The sequence below is a fragment of the Anoplolepis gracilipes genome, chromosome 3 (assembly GCF_047496725.1).
Source record: "Anoplolepis gracilipes chromosome 3, ASM4749672v1, whole genome shotgun sequence".
NCBI classification, from domain to species: domain Eukaryota; kingdom Metazoa; phylum Arthropoda; class Insecta; order Hymenoptera; family Formicidae; genus Anoplolepis; species Anoplolepis gracilipes.
The window spans coordinates 4,773,401-4,797,917 of NC_132972.1; the positions used below are offsets into that span (position 1 = coordinate 4,773,401).

At 30.7% G+C, this 24,517-nt stretch overlaps 2 protein-coding genes across 9 annotated transcripts; one reads left to right on the top strand and one right to left on the bottom strand.

Moving 5' to 3' along the window:
• On the bottom strand, positions 1 to 24,057 carry LOC140664048 (beta-1,3-galactosyltransferase 5). 7 transcript variants are annotated; one of them, XM_072888763.1, is made up of 4 exons: positions 23,561 to 24,057; positions 23,218 to 23,265; positions 2,992 to 3,588; positions 1 to 2,656 (listed from the first exon to the last, which is right to left on the bottom strand). In XM_072888763.1, the coding sequence occupies exons 3-4, from the start codon at positions 3,548 to 3,550 to the stop codon at positions 2,142 to 2,144; spliced, it is 1,074 nt and encodes a 357-aa protein (XP_072744864.1). In that variant the 5' UTR covers positions 3,551 to 3,588; positions 23,218 to 23,265; positions 23,561 to 24,057; the 3' UTR covers positions 1 to 2,141. The 7 variants fall into 7 exon arrangements, with proteins under 7 accessions (XP_072744864.1, XP_072744869.1, XP_072744865.1 ...); XM_072888768.1 differs by lacking the exons at positions 23,218 to 23,265; positions 23,561 to 24,057 and adding an exon at positions 13,157 to 13,381 and having other exon boundaries at positions 2,992 to 3,584; XM_072888764.1 differs by lacking the exons at positions 23,218 to 23,265; positions 23,561 to 24,057 and adding an exon at positions 13,138 to 13,381.
• Positions 14,069 to 18,831, top strand: Sirt6 (sirtuin 6). 2 transcript variants are annotated; one of them, XM_072888759.1, is made up of 7 exons: positions 14,069 to 14,539; positions 14,764 to 14,891; positions 15,375 to 15,493; positions 15,596 to 15,719; positions 15,908 to 16,081; positions 16,381 to 16,504; positions 16,589 to 18,831. In XM_072888759.1, exons 1-7 carry the CDS (start codon positions 14,474 to 14,476, stop codon positions 17,063 to 17,065), a joined length of 1,212 nt encoding a protein of 403 aa, XP_072744860.1. In that variant the 5' UTR covers positions 14,069 to 14,473; the 3' UTR covers positions 17,066 to 18,831. The 2 variants fall into 2 exon arrangements, with proteins under 2 accessions (XP_072744860.1, XP_072744861.1); XM_072888760.1 differs by having other exon boundaries at positions 14,520 to 14,539; positions 14,764 to 15,166.
• Positions 24,058 to 24,517: the final 460 nt, after the last annotated feature.

Consider the following 24,517-nt stretch of genomic DNA (forward strand, 5'->3'; position numbering starts at 1 on the left):
TATATTTTAAATAATCCATTATTTATTGAAATTATAAGTATTTATTCCATCACAAGAATTATACTATGCGATTTCACATTATCGCGATAAAGAGCCATCCTCTTTCCGAAAACAATATATAAGATAGTGTATGAGGAAAAACTCGATACATTGGTAAAAAACGTCTGAGAATATCCACGTCGAGAGGAATATAATGCATGAGATCCTTTAATAATTAATATAACCATCGACCATTTTTATCCTATAGTGTGAGATATGAATATACTGCCTAGTTTCGGAACTTGCAAATACTTGAGATGACGGTAGAGCTCGGAGTCATCTCTCTCTCCGTTATATCACAAGAAAAAATTCGACTCCGAATATAGCGTGCTGGCGAGTGGAATTCTGCGTGTTTTATTCCATAGACACATTCGTTGTATTTTCAGATCAAAAGAGAGACAATACAATGTAAAATAATACAGTTGTCACATCGATCATCGATATCCTACAGAAATCACTAAACATAACTAAAAACTAAAAAATTTAATTTAACATTTCTTGATACGTTACAATTTGCAGGCACGTACTTTTCATAGTACTGAATATAATCGTGAACAGAAGAAACTGAGAAAAAAAAGAGATTCGCATAAAAAATTTATAGACATTCAAAAACAGACAGGTATCTGCGATCTCTGTATCTAATTGCGAGTGGACCCTTGTTTTGGGGTTGTACTTGTTGCTACATAACAATATTAATTCGATTCGTTAATTGCATAACAATGTAATATCTTTAAATTTGCTCATTAATTACATTACATTTAAATACATTTACAAGTGTGGCTCCACGTACGAACTCCTCCATTCTTGTTGCCGATTAATAAATTTACAATAAAGTATAACACTCGTCTCTTGCAAATTTCTATCACTGCGAGAGGAGAATGTCTTCCACCATGAAATACATAAAATTCTAAATATACTAATATTATTCTCCCTCTATATTGTGTTGGCATTTTTGTAAATATAAATAAAAAAATAGGTGGTTTTATTTTTTTTTTTCAAATTAAAATATTCTTGAGATTTCTTATATGAGATTTAATTTAATTCAACACACGTAATAATCAGGGCTCATAAATTGGTTCAAATTTAATCAATTTTCACTTCTATATACAATATAATCGTGGAATCTTCTATATTTAATTTTGCGTGATAGATTTAGCAAAAAAAAAAGTCAAATTGATTCTAAAAATAATTTCATTAATGTTTAATTATTAATGAGAAACATTTTTGTCAATTCTTCCTATTGTTTAATATAGAGATCTATATGTATGTGCGTGAATATGTGCGTGAATATGTGCGTACGTCCTATATAGTGGCCAGAAATAAACTATAATATAATCTATACGTGAAAAATCAATTGCAAAGTATCAATTGCATTTGTACCAATTATTAGATACTATTATGTGATAATAATTTAAGTGATTAAAAAATCTAAAGTATATAAAATCGAAAACGTTAATATTTTAAAAATTAGTTTTAACGTGAAACAATGTTCATTTACAAGCCCTGATTACAAATACAATGTAGAATAATAGAAGAAGAAAAAACCAAGATCTTCAAATAAGATACTTGATGAAAATATTTTCTTCATCTCTGAGTATTGTTCTGATATAATTGAGTATAGGGATTGAAATCAGTATTTTATTCAACTGAATTTAAACTCCAATTCTCCATAAATTAGCAAAGTTTGATCCCTATGTTATTCGTGACAATGGAAATGCGACAATTGGTGTAGCGTTGCACTTTAGTACGAGAAACTAAATTCAATAGAAAATTATACCGGTTTCAATCCTTGCTTAAACAAGACAATTGTAAGTTCCGTAATATCTTGTTACACATCACATATAATATTACATATCGTGTAACAATATGTTACACATATATGCATATATATGTAACGCACTATTGCATATGCATTATGCATAATAATATGGCGTTTGTGCAAATAATCGAACACTTACATTGGACTATTGTACAGATATACGTATGTATATAGAATTAAGATACGCGGAAAGTATAAGAACATTCATTGTTCGTACTTTTTTTCTCTGCTCCCTTCCTCACGTTATACCGAAATATAACCGAAATTGTTCTATTAGACGTGTTTAATTCAATAGGCTTTCGCTGCTAGGCCGTGGTTTAGTAACCAGACTATGTAAGGCTCGTATTCCGCTCTCCGTTAAATCCGGAGGCCCGAACAGAAAATCTCGTCGAGCACTCGGGTTCGACAACAGGTCCCGCATGCTCTTGGTCGTAAGCACCCAAGAGTGTAATGAGGTTTGCGTTAAATTTACTTTCCTAGCCAGTGTCCCGGTAATGTGCACGTCGTCAATCCAGAAATACGGCTCTTTCTGGGCTTCGCGATACAGTATAAATACACTATCGGGAGAGTATAAGATCGCCCATCCGGCACAATACGCGGGATAAAGTCTACCGGGATACTCCTGAGGAGAGACGCGCCACTTTGAGCGCCAGGATCTCTTCACTGTGGAAGCTGCCAGAAGATCACAGAGAATCAGACGTCTTGCACCCCACGGCGAGAGGCCACGTGTTAGAAAGTCGAGCATGGCCGGTAAATGAACAAAAACGTCATCGTCTAATTTAAGTACATATTTGGCACCTAAAACAATGTCAAAGTTATGTATAATATTTTCGTAAACATATTGTATACATTAAAATAATCGATGATCTATTATCTACGTATGAATGAAGATTAGAGGAACATGATGTTATATTTAAAGAATTGGGTATTTTTTTAAGAGCAAGATAAGATAGTGTGTAAACAAATCGACAATTATCTCGATTATTGTTATTTTATAAATTCTGATACACAAATTTGAGATAATCGATAAATATCTGATGTCTATATCAAATATTAGTGAGACACGTTAACGTGTGACAAATTAAATAAAAATATAATTAAAATAAGGATATGAAACTTGAATATCATCTTACTTGGACAGTAATAAGTAGCCCACTTTAATCCCATAACGTGCTTATAGGTCATGTTTCTATAGGCATCAAGAAAGTTTCCCTGTATTAAGTCTTGATATTTCTTGTTCTCCTCTTCGAGTCTGGATTGATACTCCTCCGAGTATCCTACGAGAAACAATAAAGTCACGTCTGGCGCTTGTTGACCCCAAGTCTCTCGCACGACGTGCCTCTTTGGGAAATTCCCCGGCGCCGAGTGAACCAACATTAGCAGCAACGGTTGCGTGCGATTGCAGGGATTGTGGTTCATGGTGAATCTGAAGTCCGTGATATTGATCAGCGTGGATTTATCATCGGACGGAAGTTCGTTTATCGAGTAGGGCTGCGCGGAGGGCGTGACGTTTCCGGGAAATATAAGGATATATCCTGGCGCGGCCGCACCGCCGCTGAAGTAAGGGATCGGTGATCCTGAACCATCGATGTGAATCCAGAACGAGAAGCATCCAGTTAGTGCCAGAACGACCACGAAGATGAGGGTGCATGGCGACGTACCGGAGGCATGGAGCCGTCGCTTATCCAGCATACTAATAAGCCCCTTTCATCATACACGTCGGATTCTTGCTGAAAAAAATAGACGACAAACTCGATTAGTCGCGGATTTCAAAATTCGCATTTGATTATTACGATCTTGCCCGTATTAATTATTTTTTTATTATTCATTTTATTAGACTACGTTAATCTTATAAGATGCATTTTATATTACGTATAAATAATAATTTTACGAATTTATATCTTATATAGGTATGAAAGAAAGTTGATTTTGTAAAACAGCTGTAAATATTTATATGCAATATTTCAAAACTTGTGATAAAAAACTATAGTCGGAAAAAATTATGAAGAAGCGAGTGATAAACAGCTTTTTATTGTATGCAGCACTTTATAAATCTGGTAAATTGTAAGCTATGTTTAAATGATCTGCCTGCCCATGAGTCACGCGTATAAGTTCACATGCTCATTGATTCTAGATTAAAAAAATTGTGTTTTTATCCACTCATGCCGTATAATGTTATATGTACATATATCATGATGTATTAAAAAAATACTGATTACAAATTAGAGTTATACACACAATTTTTTAATTAACACTTCCTTTCTTCGATGCCTCATATTTTTTATCGATTTGAATCATAAATGAAATAAAGTTGCAAATACAAACTATATTTATTTATACAATACATATTATATTAAACTACATATTATTTTAAATTATGTATACATTTATAATTTATTTATTCATGATTCAAGCCGATAACAAATATCAAGCATCGAAAAAAGAAAGAGTTCAATTAAAAAATTTTTTACAACAAGTAACACGAGGAAATATGTTGCGTATATTAATTTCTCGCGTGTTCAAGGAGAAAGTAAGTTTTGAAAGTTTTATAAACAATAATAATCTTGCTCGCTCGTAACTCAAGCGAAGTAAGAAGTTGAAAGTATTAAGCGATGCCGTTTGTAAGAAATTTCCCACACGAATCAATGACAGGCCAACCGCGCGTACCAGATATAACATATGACAAGCTATTGACATCGAGATAAAATTCTAGATTGAAAATGATTCTATCTCGACGATTCCATCCAATAAAAAAATTCCATTGCAATATAAAAAAAAAAAACTTTGAGAGGCATTTTCTTATCGCTACTAAAGGAGCAAAGCTAACGATCAAAAGCTGTGATTACATAGAACGCGTAATACCAGCGCTCATAGACAATTGGATACATCTAATCACTATTTACACACTACTTACGGCAGATAACGATATGACAATTGTAGATACGCTTGTAAGACTTATTAAATACCACAGTAAAAATAAATGGTAAAAATAAATGACAATAAAACGAAATAAAACCAAAGCTTTTATGATCATTACATTTCAATTACATTTAATTTCACAAGAGAATTAAAATTAATTAAGAAACTATAGAGAGAAAATCTACTTTCTGTCTGTGATAATAAAATATTTTTACTATTTTTCACTCTCGAATAATAAAATATTTCGTAAAATTATTATACGTGATAAAATAAATTAGAATTTTTTGGATGATATCGCCAGCGATGAAGTAATTCAAGAGATGCAATGAGTTATGCGACCAAACTGGCATAACTTAGCTTTTATTCAGTTAAACAAGCTTATCAATACAACGATTTATATCGAGAATTGTCGTTATAAATCGTTGTATTGATAAGCTTGTTTAACTGAATAATAGCTAAGCTATGCTAGTTTGGTCGCATAACTCATTGCATCTCCTATATTACGTGAGTCAAAAATTCCAATTGCTTATAAAAGTTACAATATTTATGTGTAAGATCTAAAAACATTTTAGCGATAATATTGCTTGATAGCTGCCGCATATGCAACACAAGCTTAAAATTAAAACTCCATCGCATAAATACTGTAGTGTACACTAATATAATACATGAAACCTCTATATTGTTTAAAAGAAGCACAAAAAAATCTCGATTTGTCCGACAAAACTGATATACTTTTCATCACTGATATATTTCTAAATTACATGCAAGTTAAATGAAGCTTAATAATTAAATTGTAAAATCTATTATTCAAAAAGAACTACAAAGAAATTCTTGTACGATATTCTTAAAATTATACAGATAATTCCAATACGAAAACCAATAAAAATATCTTTCTTTTTAACACACTCGACATGGCAGTATCTGAATTTACTACAGAAAACTAATTCTATGCGCAAATAGACGATAAATCTCAGTTACGGATTTTCTGTTAGCTCTTGTGATTTGTCTAATGTAAATATAGATAGAAATATTCTGCCACTCATTTTAAGCCGATAATACTATCGAGAAATGACAACATTATCTAGAGAATTCAAGATAACATTATTATCTGAAATTTAAAATAAGGATAGATAGTTATTATATCACATCAAAAATTTATTATTTTATTCGACTACACGAAAGAAATTATGTATATTTATTTTTATACAGCCTTGTTGATCATTTGTTGGTTTTTTCTTATTTTTCAAAAGAAAAAAAAGATATACACTTTGATGACATGTAAAGTGGCTTTAAATACATTTAATACTTCAAAAATTAACGCAGAGAATCACAGGAATATATTATATTAGTTGAGAAATCATAATTTGTTAATTATTTTCATAACAGCTTGACGATAAGCACACGGCTGTGAGTTGTGACAAGACGTAACGTGCTTCATGTTACCACTATAATTACCAAGAACGCAAGATGGGAGGGGAGGGAGGGGGCGAACAACTTGTGCTATATATTTTTAAGTCATACGTCAAGGTCACGAGAAGTTCACGAACGAATAGCGACGGTTGGTTAGCATGTAATGAATTCGTTCTTTAATATTGGCTGTAGACTGATATCTATAACATTAGTGATGTGTTTTTAAAAAAATAATGGATTTAGTTTTTAAAGTTTAACGATCGAAGCCGGTCTTCACTTATTAATACATCAGTCTCAAATTAATAAACGCACGTCATTTGTGTAACAATCAATAAATTATACTAAAATTATATTAAAATGTATTCTAAAGTTTCTAACACGCTCCATCTCACATATGCAAAGTTAAAATGAAATAACAAGACGGAATGTATGTAAAATATTAACATCCGAGATACGTAGATAATATCGGTCAATACCTGCGTTTGCTGCATTCTTATATTTATTAAACAAGATTCTCAGCCTCGAATAAGGAATACATGAGAAGAACCTTGTGTTTAATGATATCGCGTTGTACAACGTAGACTACAATGAAAACATAATATTAAGATATAATATTATAGATAATTATTTTCTCGCGCTTATGATAAAGCATAGATATTTTTATAGTTATTTTTTTATTGCAAGATTAGTGTGATCTCTTTTTTAGAATATACAAGGAATAAAAATTTGATTATATCTCTTCAAAATATGACAAATGTGTACACTGAAAAAAAATTTATTTAATCTAAAAAAATATTTAGTTTAATACATTGAAATAAGTATTTATTTAAATTAAGCAAAAACATATTTGAATCAATAAAATATATTACTGAATAGTAAAATAGACAATATATTTTACTAATTCAAATATATTTTTACTTAATTTAAATAAATACTTGTTTAAACGTATTGAACTAAATGTTTTTGTAAATTAAGTAAATTTTTGTCAGTGTATATTAAATACGATGAAGCAAATTAAATGTCTGTCCAAAGATGATCTCATTTTTTTATTATGTAATGATTCTGTTTACTTCGATAAAGAGAACGATAAAACGATAACAAAAACTAAATTTGATGTAGATTTATTTTATATTTACATAATAAAACTTATACGTCAATTTCTTTGACATATTTTGTTCACGATCCAATTTTCACAAAAATCTTCATTACTAATGATTTATATTCAGAAAGTACTGAATTATAAAAATATCACATTCGTAATCAACCATAACCGTAATAACGTGATTTTGAAATGATTTCGTCTTCCTGCTTCGATATTATGTACAAAATTAATCAGGAAATAATTAAGCAATATCTTTAATTAATTGAAAATTACGTTACGTTATTCACGAATCAGTAAAATCAGTTTGTTCTTTAATATTTTATAGAAGACGATAATCTTTCGCGTAGTCTAGTAATTCAAATGTTTCAATGCAAAATAATTGAAGAAACAAGTGCTAATTTTCGTGCCCTATCATTACAATTGTGTGAATACACATGTGTCGTGATCAAGTGCCGTTGCAATTTTCGTAGGTTTAAAATTTAATCACGAATTGAGAATCGAGTGTATAGTATCAAAATCGCCAAAGGATTTTACAGTAATACAGCTATTCGCATCGTCATAGTACACGGAATGCTGTGCATACAGTGGTCGATTGCTTTGATCCTTGAATCATTGGTTCCCGAGGTTGACATTATCGATCCGAGAGTTCATCATGTACTGACGCATGTTAGACCAATATTAACACTTGAAAATCGAACTGAAGGATTGTTATGAAATATCATCGCAAAAAATGAATGTAAAACAATATTCTATAAAAGTTCGCGAGTGTAAAAATCGTAAAAATAATTCATAAAAATAAAACAACTTTTTTTATATCTTCTAAACTGTATATTAACTCTTAGCTTCAGATAATGAAATCGCTATGTGATTAGCGTCCGAAAATATTATTTTGTATCCAAACTATTTTAACAAATATTTTTTTCGATGAAAAATATCTTGTTTTTATGTGACTTTATTTTATTTTCTCTGGTTACGTATTCTGGAGAGATCAGAATAAAAAAATCAAAATTTTTGACCGTAAGCAACACATAAAAAAAAAAAATTAACTTGCACTAAATCGATGTTACCTTAAACAATAAAAAACAAATATTGAAAGGATTAAAAGATTTTGCAACAACATATAATGAATAAATGGCACTAATGAGTTTTCTAAACTAAACCTCCGGAAAACTTGTTTTTTAAATTTATTTTATACATTATTACTTTGCATTTACGGTTTGCAATGCACATGTTATTTTTTCGAGAATTGTTAAACGCAGCGCAAATACATATAAAATACATATTGCAAATAGTTTTACCTCTATTTTTTATTGTATATGCTTGAGCTGAATGTAACATCCACGAAGACTAAAGAGGGAGCAGAGAAGCATTTGCGCGTAAATTGTGCGTGTAAAGACCGAATCGACGATGTGCGATCATTCGCGGCACCCTTTAAGACGCGTACTTAGGTTGCCGACCCTCATCAGTAGTACGCTACGTCGAGTCGAGAAGAATTGTTACGGGATGTTCCACGCACGCGCGAGAAAAAAAAAAAAGAAATCGACTAACGACGAGTTTGCCACACTCTCAACGACTGAAACTGGGTGATGACGCACATCCTTCATCTCTTAGGTCCAACACACGTCGCCAAACAACGTGGCACCAGACCGGCGCCTGTCAGGGACGACTATGGAAGAAAGTATCCGGAAAGGAGTATCCTACTCAAGTTATGAAAAAAGAAAAAAAAAAAAAAAAAAAAAAAAACAACTTCTCCTCGGTATAAAAATGCGTATTTATGCGAATAAATTTTGTTTGTTTTTCCGGAGGAATATTATTCGTTTTGATAAAGTATCAAATAAGAAGAAAAAATATAGGTATACGACCAAAAAAATTTTGAATTATGTAACTTTGTCGTTTCAAGAGAGACGCCGCGGAACGCACTTCTTGTACATTTTATACTTTATACGTATGAGAGCGTTGAGAGACAATTATTTTTAAATGATAATTATGTAACTATTGATAATTACTTATTTCTAAATGAAATAATGTCGCGGGTGCTTTTGCGAGCAATTAAAGACCTGACGATAAATTTTATTAGTTTCTATATAAATACGTCCTTGACTGTACCATAAATAAAGAAGACCTTGAAGAAACGTATAGCATGTATAAGAACAAGACGTAAATCACTGACAAAAATATCTGTATGCTAATTGACAGAAAATTGCACAATTTAGGATAATCAAAATTGCCAAAAAGAAGTTTTTAAACAAGCGCGCTCTTTAATAAAATATTTTATTTATCTCAACAGAATATATTAATTAATATAATTGTCGAAGAATATATCATATTTTTTTCTTTTTAATTTTTTTCCATATGAACAAACATTGATCAAAACACACTGACGGATAGTTATTATCTACCTGTACCAAAATAATTGAAATGATTTATTCTTCGACCAGTCGTGTAACAAAAGCCTCAATATCACGCAAGAACACTCCCGTCAATATTTCATTTTGTGTTACATGTAAAAGGCTTTCAGCACATTTACAACAAGGTACAGTAAAAGCGTACCCTTCAAAAGACAGTTATTTAGAACACGCAAAATTAAATGGAATTTTCGCATGACGACGATCTTTGAAAAATTAAATTTTTGATAGGAAAGAGAGCTTGGAACAAGAATCGTCTGACCGTATCCATGATTTATTCATCGGTTTTCTCAAAGTTTTCATGTCGTGCATTACAAAAGTCCATCGAAAACATTCTTCCTCTGACGAGTCAGTTGACACATGAAAAGGATTGAACGGATGATTTAATTTTTCCTTAACGTGCCTTTTAAATTGAATTCCAAAATTCTTTATTTTATGAAATTATGATTACTATTATGGTTATTTACAAACGCGATTCAAAATTTGTTTTCATATTTTATTCCATTTTTATTCAATGTACAAATTCAATATATTGTGAAAAAATATTGTACAATCAAAAATTATATTTTACTTTTTATTAATTTTTTGAAATATTATTAATAACGAAATATTTTCAAGATAAACCAAGAGCAACCCAACCTTAATGTTGTAATGTAGTAAATTTTACTTTCTAATTTCTTATTAATCGTATTCCGAGGAAAAGAATTTTATCATCGCACGCAATTGCTGAGTAGAAAAACGTGTCTTATTAAAATTAAAATAAGATTGTTATGAAAATAACAAAGCGTTTGCAAAATATTGCAATCCTTAAATATGCGCTGCGTTTAATTCTCGAAAAAATAATGTGATTAAATATTTCAATATTTATATTTGTATATATAATATATATAATATATATTTGTATATATATATATATATATATATATATATATATATATATATATATATATACATTAATATAATTATTTTAGTAAGATTGCTTTCCCAAGAAGCGCGCGAAAAGCTGACGTTAAATTTATTAGAATGCGTGTTCCGGGAACAACATTTGTGCGGATTTCTCTGTGCGACACTATATATAAAATAAACTTTCTGTGTGCTTGTTTGTTATGACATCTCGAGCGAAAAGGGTAAAAAAGCTAGTGCCGTAACTAGATGAGCGTGTATATATTCAACGTTTCGGAAACAATTCTTGGTCGAACAATTCAGGATGCCGGGCGTGTACTATTATCGATCCTCGAGTTATCTAATAACTACCTTCTTCAATAACTATCTCGCAATTTACGCAAAACATTAGCTTCTGACCTTGCGTAACACACAGGTATCGGCGTAAAACGATGTTGCGTTATGCATTTTCTCATTAGGCACACAAGGTCCCTCTTTCTTGTTTCTATTTAGCGCGACATTTTAGCACCAAACATAGATACCGATTCTTAATTCTTTTATTTATTCAGTGAGAAAATTGCTTTCATCAATGCAACAAATTTCAACTGCAAGAAAAAAAAACTAAAACTTTTTAAATTTCTATGTTCCATATTTACTAAAAAAAAAAAAAATTTTTTTTTTCGATTGAAAATCGATCTGAGTATTTTATATATTTGAGTTTTATACATGCATATTTATAAAATGTATGTATAAAATTCCCAGTTAAAACAATATATATATATATATATATATATATATATATATATATATATATATGAAATAACATTCTTGAAACAAAATTGAAATGGAGATATTTTTATGTTATCATATTTGTAGATGTACTAAAAAAAAGAAAAGAAAGCATAAGTGCTTTTTAATAATACTGAATAATGAGATATAAATATTTGTTAGAATATTAATAGAAATAAACCCTTATTCTATACTGATGGGTTATTTCCGTGATTTTTCTAACAGCGTCAATTCCTCAAAAACGAATAATCGTAGAACAATATATTTAAGCATATTTTTTATATTTATATTATTCTAGTATTTAGAAGAATCAACGAAGGTATACAAATTTTTCAGACTTCTTAAAACTTTCACCTATTAATAAACTTATCAAAAATACGTTTAACCACGGTTAAAAGGTAAATAAAAACAGTAGAATAGAGTGAGGGTTAATTAAGATTTCTTATTTTGTGAATAGAATTTTAATTAGTTCAACTCTGATAAACTTAATCGACAATTAATTAAACTGACAGATGTGCCGTTACGCACATAATGAAACTTTGAATTTCAAATATAATTCGTTATTTCTAATCTTATCTTTTTCTTCATCTATCAATTAAAACGAAAAGATAATAATATTATATCATATTAACAAAATACTCCAGATAAATGATAAGTTGATTAAATAATTGGAGTTTTATCGTATATTGATCTCAATTTTTTATCGAAGCAAAATGATAAAAAAGAAAAACAAAACTTTAAAATAACAAACAGAATTTTCGTTTAATCGAAAAAAAAAAATAAACATTTTTATATTAGTCAAAAGTTTCCTGCCGGAAACACCCAGATCGGCTTTCGCCCGAAACAAAATTGTTTTTGAGTTTGCTCGAAGCGAATCTCCGCCCCAATTTCGAAACAGGAGCGTCTGTAATTTTTTACGTTTCATTTGAATACTCTGCATACATGCCTTAGAGTATGAGTGCATTCAAAGAAAAACGCACACGAAAAGAGATGTCGCTTCGCGAAAATGCAGTCTCCAAATTCCCATGATCCTCCAAAAAAAAAAAGAAAAGAAAAGAAAAGAAAAAACGGAGACACGACAGAGGAAAGCGCAAGTATTCTCGATGAAATTTCTCTCGATTTTCTCGACGTCTACGCGAACGAATCTCGACAATTTTCGCGCGTCCGGCAATCTAGGACGCGTCGGATGGGGAAAAAATTATAGACGCGGTATGACCGCGTTACACCATATGCGGTAATTTAGAGAAAAGCCGATTAAGTGCGGTACTTACAAGTCGCATGTGGTGAGAAACTCCGAGAGCTCGCTAACACCCGCTGCGACTGCAGAAACCGCGCCACGCACATTCGGAACCGTCCCGGTTTAACCGCGGAAAACACACTCGTCGCTCTTCGAGCGACGCGACACGAGCTCGCCGACAGTTTGAGGTTATACACCAGAGAGGGTGTAAGTCGGGATCGGAGTGAGAGAGGGAGAGTGGGAGAGAAAGCGAACGTGAGAAAGAGAGAGACGGCGACTGAGAAGGAGGGATGGAGGGGGGGGGGAGAGAGAGAGAGAAAAAGAGGGAGTATTTTCTTGCGGAATCACCCGGTTGTGCACGCACATCGAACGCGAGGAAAAAAAACCACGCGGTATCCTGTCATCGTTCATGCATGCACGTGTGTATATGCGTATATGTATATGTATATGTATGCGAATACGCATGTATACGCGTCCGTATTTACGTATGCAAGAGCGGCCGGAAAAGAAAAAAGAAAAAACCTGCCGCACTCACGTTCGACTGGACTACATACTCAGAAGTGCGTTTTCTTTTTTTTCCTGACACCCCTCATCTTCCTTCCACGGTGCGGCGCGCGTTCCTCCTTAGTCGCGACCGTGCCACTCGAGTTGACGCGACCGTAGTAGACGTCACTACACACTACACCCGGCATGCGCGGCAAAAGGTCCGCTATAGACTACATATATAGACGGCAATCGACGAGACGAAAGAGCCGGCGGCGAAATCGTGAGAAAGGGGAAGAATGACAACGATGGACACGAAACGCCACCCAAGTCCATCGCCATTTTCCGGAAGCTTCTAGCAATCTCCATCATTTTTTATCTATCGATATAATACGCTCCTCCGATAAGTCCGCTTGATTTTACTAAAATTATATATTCTTGCGCGCGCGATATTTTTCTGGGAAATTAATTTCTTCATATTGTAGACCATGCGTTGTACACTAAATGAGCACGTGTTTTGCTCGTTCTGAATGAATTAACGATGAATTAAAATATATAAAAATCAAATAAACTATGCGTGTTCAAGAAAACTTAAATATATTACGTGATCGTGTTTTTTGAACTGTAATAATTGCTCAATTTTAAATTAAGAAAAAAAACAAACGATTGACACTTGTGTGAGATTCAATAATCACTTTTATCTCCGAGATAAGCGTAATTTTCATTCGTACTTAATAATCTTAAACTATGTACATATAATTATTAAAATATAATAAAATTTATTAAAATAAATTTATTTATATATTTATTAAGATGTGATAAAATTTATTGGAATGATAGAAAATAGTCTCGATGTATCCCTTTTCACAGTTGAAGAATATTTGATTTTCGACCAGAGACTGATTTCGAAATTCCCGCCAAACGCTTGGCCCGCCAAGCGCGACTCGTGCATGAATTGAATACACGCGAGAGGAACTCGGGCTAACTCGAGCGTCCATGGTGTCCCGGACCGCCGCTCCTACGGGACGCGCGAACCACAAGGCGCATGCCCCGGGCGGTTTATTATCTTCTTTCTGTTCAAGTGCCATTTCGTTGCATGCAGTGCAGTCTATAAAACAGAATGCGTTCCCCGCGGGTCTCGAGTTTCCTATCACTTATCGTCATTCGTAGCGTATAAACATAACAGCACGCGGTCATTAGCTCGATTCATATTGTGTTTACGTATCCGTTCTGACACATGGGAGCGCGGCCGGAACGCGGCTAAAATCGCGTCCGCTACACCATCCACGGCGATCGTAAAAGACGGGCCCGGATATCCGTTCGTGGCGTCCCCCAGGCGTCTTCTAGAATATCCGATCGGGATCTCGTCGACGAGTGGCCGCGCAAAAATGTCATCCAGCTACGCGGACGGGTTATCGCCGTACGAAAACAAAGGAGTGTTGGGACTGGAGGAGGTGAGAAGAAAAAAAGAAGAAAATACTCGGCGGGATCGAATCTTTTTTTTTTTTTTCTTTTTGACAGGACGCGTGTACGACGTTTGATTTGTCATCGCGATCGAGCGAGACTTTATTTTATGCTTCGAGTGATGCTTTATTTTTTTTTTTTTTTTTTTTTTTTTTTTTTTTTTTTTTTTTTTCATTTCTCTTTTCCTCTCTACTCTTATTGTCCTTGATTGCAGAGATACGACAGCGTTGAGACTCTTCGGCTGAAATGCGGCCTCCTGGCCGAATGGATACAGGGCGCCCGTCACGTCGTGGTGCACACCGGCGCCGGTATCAGCACCGCTGCGGGTATCCCGGATTTTCGGTGACTATCGTCTGCCGATTTTTTCTGAGATTTGACTTTTGATAGTTCCTGCCCCTTGCCCCCTCCCTTTCCATCTGAATTCACTTGTGTCATCCCCTCTTCTACTGAAGATAGCATTTGACACTTTGTATAACAGGTGTGATACATGAAGAATCTTGCAGCATGAAAGTCAAGTATGACATGAAAGCATAACAATGCTAAACTGTTGGGTTATAATAATGTATTTTTATGAAAAAGAATCTCTTCGCACCATTGTCACGATATATTTTTAAAATGTATGTACATATATTTTTAGAGTTTCTCTAAACCGCAAATAATTTTGTAGCTCTTATATTGAAACTCAAATATGAGAGATGTAAATAACCAAACTTAATAATTATTTATAAATTCAGGGACAGATTAAGAAAAAATTTAATAATTAAAATGCAATATAAAACACATATTGTGTTGATCTATTTTGAGCACAATCTTTTTTTATATTAGGGGTACAAATGGTGTGTGGACATTGGAACAAAAAGGTTTAAAGCCTTCGATGAACATTTCCTTTGATGAAGCAATTCCTACAAAGACACATATGGCATTGAAAAAATTGATAGAAGCCAGTGAGTGTTGATCATCGAAGAGAGCTATAAAAGTTTTAAGAGTTTTACAATTCTCTATATTCAGTATTTATATGTTTGGTACAAGATTTTTTTTTTTTTTAGAAAGAGTAAAATTTATCATAAGTCAGAATATTGATGGTTTACATCTTCGATCAGGAATATCAAGGCAATATTTAGCAGAACTGCATGGAAATATGTTTACAGAACAGTGTGATAAATGTGGCAGGTTTGTATATAAATATATGATTAAAAAAAGATTATATATATGTAATTGCATGCTTGCTTAATTTTGTAGGAGAAATGTGTGTAAGCTAGTAATTATAAAATAATAGAAAGACGGATTAATTACAATAATAAAATATATCGGTTTTATTATAATAAGAATACTGAAAGAATTCTCAAATTACTTCGCAGACAATTTATTCGTAATTTTGCAACCAAAAGTGTGGGAAAAAAGTCTTTAGATACTGTATGCAGATCAGAGCAGATAGGCGGTCGTCCGTGCCGCGGCCGAATGCACGATACTATTCTCGATTGGGAGCATAATTTACCAGACAGTGATTTGACATTATCTGATTTACATTCCAGGTAAACGATAATATTTTGCATCAACATTTAACAACTAGTTTAAATATGCTTATAATTAAATAAAACATGCTTAAAATTATTATGTGTATACAAACTTTGTTATTATTATTTTATATGGATATATATTATCAAAAATTATAAATTATAAATATAGCATGATTTTAATGTGGCTTTTATGGAATATCTCAGGAATGAATATCTATGGAATATTTTTGTAATAAAAATTCTGGCGAATACTTTTTTTTAATATCATTATCTATCAATATTACATATAATTTAGAAGCTCGCGCTTTTTTTAGCGTTGCCGATTTAAGCATATGCTTGGGAACAACGTTACAAATTATTCCAAGCGGTAATCTACCTTTGTACACGAAAAAATACGGAGGCCGTCTTGTTATATGCAACTTACAACCAACAAAGCATGTAAGATTATGATACTCAACTTTTATAAAAAACTTATAAAGCACGCTTTTGTTAAAGTACAACTAAAATAAACTGTGATTACAGGATAAAAAGGCTGACTTAATTATTAATGGCAACGTTGATGAAATAATGATCGCAGTCATGAAAAAGTTGGGATTGGAAATTCCAGAACATGAAAGCAGTATGGATCCGACACGAAATTCCGATACAACGGCTAAAGAAATGGACTGGACAATTCCGACCAGCAGAGTAAAAGAGATGAATGTGCTGTACAAAAAGGTGTGTAAGCCAATGCGAAGAAAACGAAAAACGTTTATGTACGAAAGAGAAAGAACAGATCCTATAAAGGAGACTAAATCCAGAAAGCAAGCATTTAAGCAAGAAATCAAATCAAACGATAATATAACTACATCGAATGAAGTATGTAAAACCGAAAATGAGCACGTGGTTAAAAATCCTCTTAAGGTGGAAGAGACCGTGGAAGATGTTGAAACATATAGATATTCGATGGAAGATACAACGGAGCATAACACTGATTTAAAAATGAACGAAACGGTGTAGCAAGTTTTAACGGATCGATAATTTCCCATTCTACTATTTCGATTATTCTCAGTGTACGCTACAGTTACTTATGAGTGCATATCGAATCATTCATTGTACGTGAAATATCCAAAAGTGGAATAGGTTTGCCAACATTCAATAGACATTTGAAACATATTTATTGCACATTTAACGTTAAATATGGTGTTTAATAAGTTTCTTTTTTTCTTCTCAATTTTTTAAAGTTTTTGTTTATATATATATATATATATATAAGATAAATTAAGATAATATTTAAAATAAAATTAAAATATTTAAATTAAAATAAAATATTTAATATATTTAAAATAAAATTATAACTGCATTATTTTTGTTGTTTAAACATATTTAAATGTTGATATCAGAACTTGCATTCAAGAAGCAATAACATTTTTACAATCTGTTAAAAATAATTTAATTTATATAATTTTGCGAGTGTGTCCTGATCATAAACGTAAATTCATTTAATGTTAAATGTGCAATGAAAATGTAAGCTCATAATTTTGTTTACAGAACATGTCATTTATAAGAAAATATTCCAATAATTGTATATATTCTTAGTATCGTGTTGTGTTTGTGCTGCATCTGCTTCTTACAACTCGCCTATATATTGACGCATATGCATATATTAGATATGTATTACGGCGAGAGATTCGACGTGAATTAGTTAGATCTCTCGACGAGCAACGTGTTCCAGATTTCTCGTGCATAATATGATACTTTTTCCACTATAGATTATTAATAAGATAATTGGATAAAAGAGATCTTCCTATAACATGTTTCTCCAGTAAGAACTTCCGTAAGCTTTTTTTTTTTAATTGAGAATAGATTTGAAGTAGTTGCCGAACGTAATAATAAAAATATTTCAGATATATATGAGCTGCTTAGTAAGCGAATAATTTATGCTCATTAATCATCAAAAATAATGTGTATGTGTGTGTCTCAGCTATATTTTTACATTATTTGCTAAAGAACTAGAAATCTTCATATATAATCTATTTCTTTTTAGCTTTTTATTTCATTAATTTTCAGCGATATATTATCACGATATATATCAAATAATATATATCTTCATTAAAATAATTTTGAACGGATTAAGTGGTTAAAAGAAAGTGCAAATTCGTTAAAAATAAGAAAACCCTTTTTAATAAACTGACATTACGCATAAGTGATTAAATGTTAATTAAAATCTGTTTCTTTTGACGATATACTTTGTATGACTTTCCTAAATATTGCTTGCATGTGAATACACACAGACATATTATACCAGTGTCCGTGTGCGTTTAATCGTCCTTGATATTCAGATATATGTTCGCCTTACAAAAATTGACAACGCACACGAGACCGATTTACCGAATGCGCGTCATAGCGTTATGTTATACCGCGCGTGTTTATGTGAGTAAGGTAAAAAATATAGCACTATATTGCTACAAGCTGATGTTAGATTAACTGGTAAATTCAGATGTTGAATTTTTAACAGAGCGCCTTTTTCCATATAGTGTTGAAGGGAATGTTGAAAGTAAAAGTTTTAACGATATCTCGCAGTTAGTACGCTAAACGATTTTCGCGTGTAGATGCAACGTATAGACTGCATTCCGTGATAGAATGCAACATAGTGAATCATGTAATATTTATATTGTACATAGTGATGTTTTGCTTCACTCTCATCGTAATACATGACTTTATTTAAGTAATCATTATTACTCGCCAGATATAATATTCGAAATAAAAAATACATCTATGAAAAAGATTAATGTGTGTACGATTTATTTTTCAATTATATATATCTTCTCTCTCTTTCCCTTCATTCATTCATAAAAATCAAATGCGTAATTTTTAATATTAATTTTTAACATTTTTAGACTCGACAAGAAAAAATTAATAATGTAAAAATGATGAGTTATGTTGTAAAACATTTAATACTAAAAGATTAATAACAATTATTTTTTTTGTAACATAATAAAAGAAGATTCATATTTATGGTACAGATATGCGAACTTTATAATTAAAAATTGTCCTCTAAATATTGAATTGAGAATGTTTCTAGATTTGAATGAATTGTATGCGTATAATCATAAAATACAATATGACTGAAAAAAACTGATGACGATATCTCGATAACAAAATTGATAAATATTATTAAATTATTATAATTATAATTATATAATTATTTAGAATATACATATATTTAATTATACTCGAATTTGGAAAGTACACGAAAATATTATAAGTTTACTAATATATTACATTATATATATTATTTCAGTTATACGAAATCTTTTTTCATTTTAATATATTTTTTAGATAATAATAGATATGTGTAGTATTAGAAGCATATATAAAAATTATTTTATGTATATATATATATATATATATATATATATATACATATACAAAATATTAAAATATACATGTATAATGTATATAATATAAATTTACATATTTATAATAAATTTAATAATTTATTTTTCATTCGTCGAGTAAGATTTTGCGTGCAATAAAGAGGGTATTTCAGTAATTTAATGAATAAATGTATTATTTCATTAAAACGAGGGACTCTGATCGAAACGGAACCAGAATTGTTAATCGTTTTTTAGTTCGTAATCATTTTTTTAGTCGGACCAAAACTGTAATTCTGAATTTATGATACTATAATCAAATTGTTAAATTATTTTCCGTTACGATTCTTTTTTGGTTCTTGCAATTTATTTCTATAAATATTTTTATTAATAAAGACTAATAGAACTCTTAACTCCAAATTAATAAAAACAGAAAAAGAAAGGTTTAAAGAGCTAAGTAATATAATAAGAGCAGAGAAAAACATAATAAAATACAAACTTTTTATGAAAAAAAAACAAATTTATTCAATATAGATATTTCAGTCCGTTTTTAAACCAAAATCTTCCAACAGAAAAAGAGATGTTTATAAATATAACGCAACGCGATCTTATATTATTATATTAATTATATTACAAATATATTCCACAAAATTTAATACAAATTTAACATAAATTTAATGGAAAATATAATTTGAAAAATACAAACTAATTTATTATGAAAATATCCAAAATGCGTCCAATATAAAATTTATTAGAAAAACTTTTAGATCAAACGTAACTGATAGTCTGTCGTGACCAAAAGAATTATTACTAAACGTATCTATTCTTTCTCAGTTAAAAGAATCTAGAATTTCAATGGAATTTTGTGTTATTGCACGTGTTCTTTTCAATTTTGTGTAATTTTGCAGCAGGTTTTTTTACAAAGGATATACAATAAATATATTATATGTATATAATATAATATGAATAATAAATAAACAAACGTTGTATATAATATAATATGCAATATATACATATAATATACATATAATAATATCTAATATTATATACATATATATTTTGCAATAAATACCATGTTATACATGTAATTCGACTTAAATATATCATATATTATAATATCTTAAAAGGGTCATATTCAGTCAGGAAGCCGAAAAAAATATGATTTTTGGGTATTTTTTTCTAAAAAACTGTAAGTCTTAAACAAAAAAAGTTTTTATATTTAAAGAGAGTATATATTTTTACAAATTTCACATAATTTTTTTATTAAAAAATATTAATAAATAAAAAAGATATAACAATAGTTCTTTCGGAGGTCCTTTTGAAAAACTTGTTTTACGGTGACCATTGCTGCTCGGATCTGAATCATCCGAAATAAAAAATTCACAAAGATTTATTTAATATATTAAATTATTTAGTTCTTGAACGAATAACAGTTTTTCGAAATATTGATTTGGGACAAAATAGGGATATCTAAAGTTGAACTTCCGATTTTCGATGAAAAAATCGCTGGTTTTTCGTCAATTAAAAAAAAACTATACATAAAAAAATCCTTTGTTCAAGGACTAGTCTTTTATATCTAAAATAAGCCTGTAAAATTTGAAACAAATTGATGCAGTAGTTTTCGAGCTATCTTGGTCACTGATTTTTAAAATGCGGTTTTGAGAAAAACACGTTTAAAGTTTTAAAACAGGCTTACACTTAAATAAAATATTCATATTTTACTTACATATAATCATTTCAGGGCCGTATAATAAATTTTCGGAAGAAGTTGTAGCCTCTAAAACATCAATTTGATGCTACCGACGAAGCATTCTTCTTCCCTGCGTACAATTGCTGCGCTATACTTGCTTTTAACGATCGAGCTCGGATCATACTTTGAGTGTTTGTAATTCCGTCAATTTTATTCGGATTAACTCGAAACTTACAGGGAATATTCTCCAGATGTTATACTTATAGAAAATGTCAAAACCCAAAATTTTTTTTTCAAAATTCCTGACTGAACATGAACCCTTAATAATATCTTAATATATATATATATATATATATATATATTAAATGCATAATATTATATACATAATATAATAAACACAATGTTATACATACATGCGATTTAAATGTATTTTATACAATATCGTATATGATACAATCTTAATAATATAATATAATATAATCTTGTACAATATAATACACAATAAATAAAATGTTATAATATAATGCAACTTTAATTTATCTTATACAATAAAGTTACATTTTTTTACGTTTTTCATAATTAAATTTATTTATTTAATTATATTTTATTATATATATAAATTTAATTTTTACTTAATAATTTTTTTATAATTGATTTTTCTATCTTTTTTATGCACAATTTGTATTTAATTGATTTTTTATTTTCTTAAAAAATATTACATATTTATATTTTTTTCCCTCAAAATGAATTTAATGTTATTTATTTAATTTCATAACTTTACATTTTATTTTATTAAATTTTATTTCTTTTTCTTTTTTAATGTCCTAATAGCCCTAACAGATCTAGTAAACCTCACTCTATTTGCTATGCAAAAACTCGTGATAAAGCGATCTAAGAAGTCTTAATCTCTTGGGAATTGACAGGTATATCTTTCACGTATTTCGGCCAGTATTGACTATGTACTTTTCACGTCAATTCGACCTACCTTTATTGCTCCTGGCCAGTTGGACTTACCTTTGTTGCTCCTGGCTCCCATTTTAACTCGATTTCTACAAGCCAAGGATCGAAGAAGACTATTCTTCTTCTGCTACCGGCATTAATAATTATCGCCGGCAAATAAGACGACTTTTATTTGTTTAGAATCGTTTAGAATCGATATTACGACTGTACGATGATCATTTTTTAGACACGTCGTTCAGTCATAAAATACAAATAATCATATATAAAATATAGTTAAATATAATATCATGCATACACAGAAAAAAAAGTAAGTGTCAAAACTTATATACTCATATGAACGCGTTCATTGTTTCACATATACGCAACAATTTATAATCTTCTAAGAAGAATTGAAAAATCTTAAATTTCAACAATATTATAATCTTATTTCAATACTACAATTGTCATTTCAAGAATAAAATAATTATTTTAATTCTAAAAAAATGATAATTTTTTATTTGAACATGTGTTATTTTCTATCCATTTTTTCCTCTCCATTCAAGAAAATTATTCTTAAATAACAAGAATATATTTTTTTTGAACTATATAAAATGTCTTCATCTAAGCAAATTTTCTTTATTTAATGCAATATAATCTCATTTCAAGATTTACATTTTGAAACTAAAGATTTTGTCAAAGTAAGAATATTCTTTTGTTCCGTGTATAAACTACAAACCCTCAGTGGGCGGATTAAAATCTGTATCTTTAAAATTGTTTCATAAAACTCATATATTTATATGAAATATATTTAAATTATTTCATGTATATATTGTACATCTTGCATATTATTGCAATAAATATCATGTATATTAAAAATATTTTTTCTTTCCATTATATATATTATATGTAATAAAAGTTAAAAAATAATGAATTAAAAACTTAATATAAAATTTTATCTTAAGAATATAGTAAAAGAATAAAAAAAAATTTTTCTATGATTTAAAATTGACCCAGAAACCACCATGCACGCGGCTATACCGCCAAGGGTTAAAGCAACGAATTTATCTACAATCTAATCTTCAACTCCATCAATCTACATCTACAAGTCTCTACATAAATAAATTCGTTGCTTTGAAATAAAATAAAATAAGTTTTTTCTCACTCACCGACATTGATGCGCAACAACGAAGTTGTCGATATTGAAGTTGCGTTGTCTGCAACATACAAATATAAAATCCAAATTATAGCAGCGTTTAAACTAATTAATATTCAAGAATATTATGTACTCATCAAATTTTATATTTGATTCGTATAATAATAAGCAGATATATAAATATCGAATAACATAAAAAATGAAAAAAAGAACTATTTTTTTTTTAATAGAAACTTTTATAAGATTTATGTAAAAGTCTTTATTTCTGAGTTTCTCTTGTTTAAATCATTAAAATAAATAAACCAAATTAATTCAGATATGTGATTTATAATAATTAATATACAAATAATATTTACCCTAGGGTTGCTCCGCTGATGCAGAATGCCTCTCCTAGGCCTCGTTCTCCTCTCAGATTGTCAGGGTTGTCAGGATTTATTGTTTTACACGCGCAATATACTTTGTTTAATTTGTTTAAACCGCACAAAAGTAAAATCGCGCAATATTTTAAACCGTGCAAAAATAAAAACGCGCGACAGTTTAACAGCACTCCCGCATTTTTACGCGCGATACTTTGACGGCATTCCCGAATTTCGGAACGATCGAAAATCCCATTTCATCACGCGCTAGAATCATACTTGGAGTCGACAAATCGGGCACGACCAAACTCCGAGCAAGAGTTAAGTCCGAACCGGAAGAAGACGAAAGATTGAGGGAATCGATCGCAAATGGGGTTCGCTCGATTCTCGTTCATGCAGGTCCGCATCTCAGGCCGACTCAAACTCATTAGGCATGATTTCGGATGAGCATATGTGTCTATCATACAGACAGTCCACATGATACGTCCGTCATAGGGCTGGTAGACGGATCAAGAGGAACACCTATTTCATGAATGTTCAACAATCTGAACATTTATCAAATGGATCAAACCTCTTTACCAAGCGTAAATCATGACCTAAATCTTCCAGTAGACGTCCTCAATGCGATACATATTGCTGATAGACGGTACAAAAAAAGGGACCCATCAACGATTTATTCCAACAATCGACCGACCTGTAATCGATTAGGACCGAAACCCGTTATTGAAGCAGACCGTGTTCTCAACAACCGATTATCGAGCGTTAGCTCAATATTAACCGCGTGTTCATTGTATCTTTCTATACATGAACCTACGTCTTCCTACGCGGCCAGTATTCACCTCAGCCGCGACATTGAGACGTGTAAACGTTGTTGCCCAGTAAAAAATGACGATTGAAAAAACGCCAAATAAACGCTGATAAACGACATCGATTCGACATCTTCTTCAATCAATCAAT

What these genes read in the sequence shown, in the direction of transcription:
- LOC140664048 (XM_072888763.1), bottom strand. Translation starts at nt 3,550, where the DNA reads ATGCTGGATAAGCGACGGCTCCATGCCTCCGGTACGTCGCCATGCACC. An exon ending in GGCTACTTATTACTGTCCAA is followed by an intron (nt 2,657 to 2,991) that starts GTAAGATGATAT and finishes ACATTGTTTTAG; the next exon opens with GTGCCAAATATGTACTTAAA.
- Sirt6 (XM_072888759.1), top strand. Translation starts at nt 14,474, where the DNA reads ATGTCATCCAGCTACGCGGACGGGTTATCGCCGTACGAAAACAAAGGA. An exon ending in GAAAAAATTGATAGAAGCCA is followed by an intron (nt 15,494 to 15,595) that starts GTGAGTGTTGAT and finishes TTTTTTTTTTAG; the next exon opens with AAAGAGTAAAATTTATCATA. An exon ending in CAGTGTGATAAATGTGGCAG is followed by an intron (nt 15,720 to 15,907) that starts GTTTGTATATAA and finishes ATTACTTCGCAG; the next exon opens with ACAATTTATTCGTAATTTTG.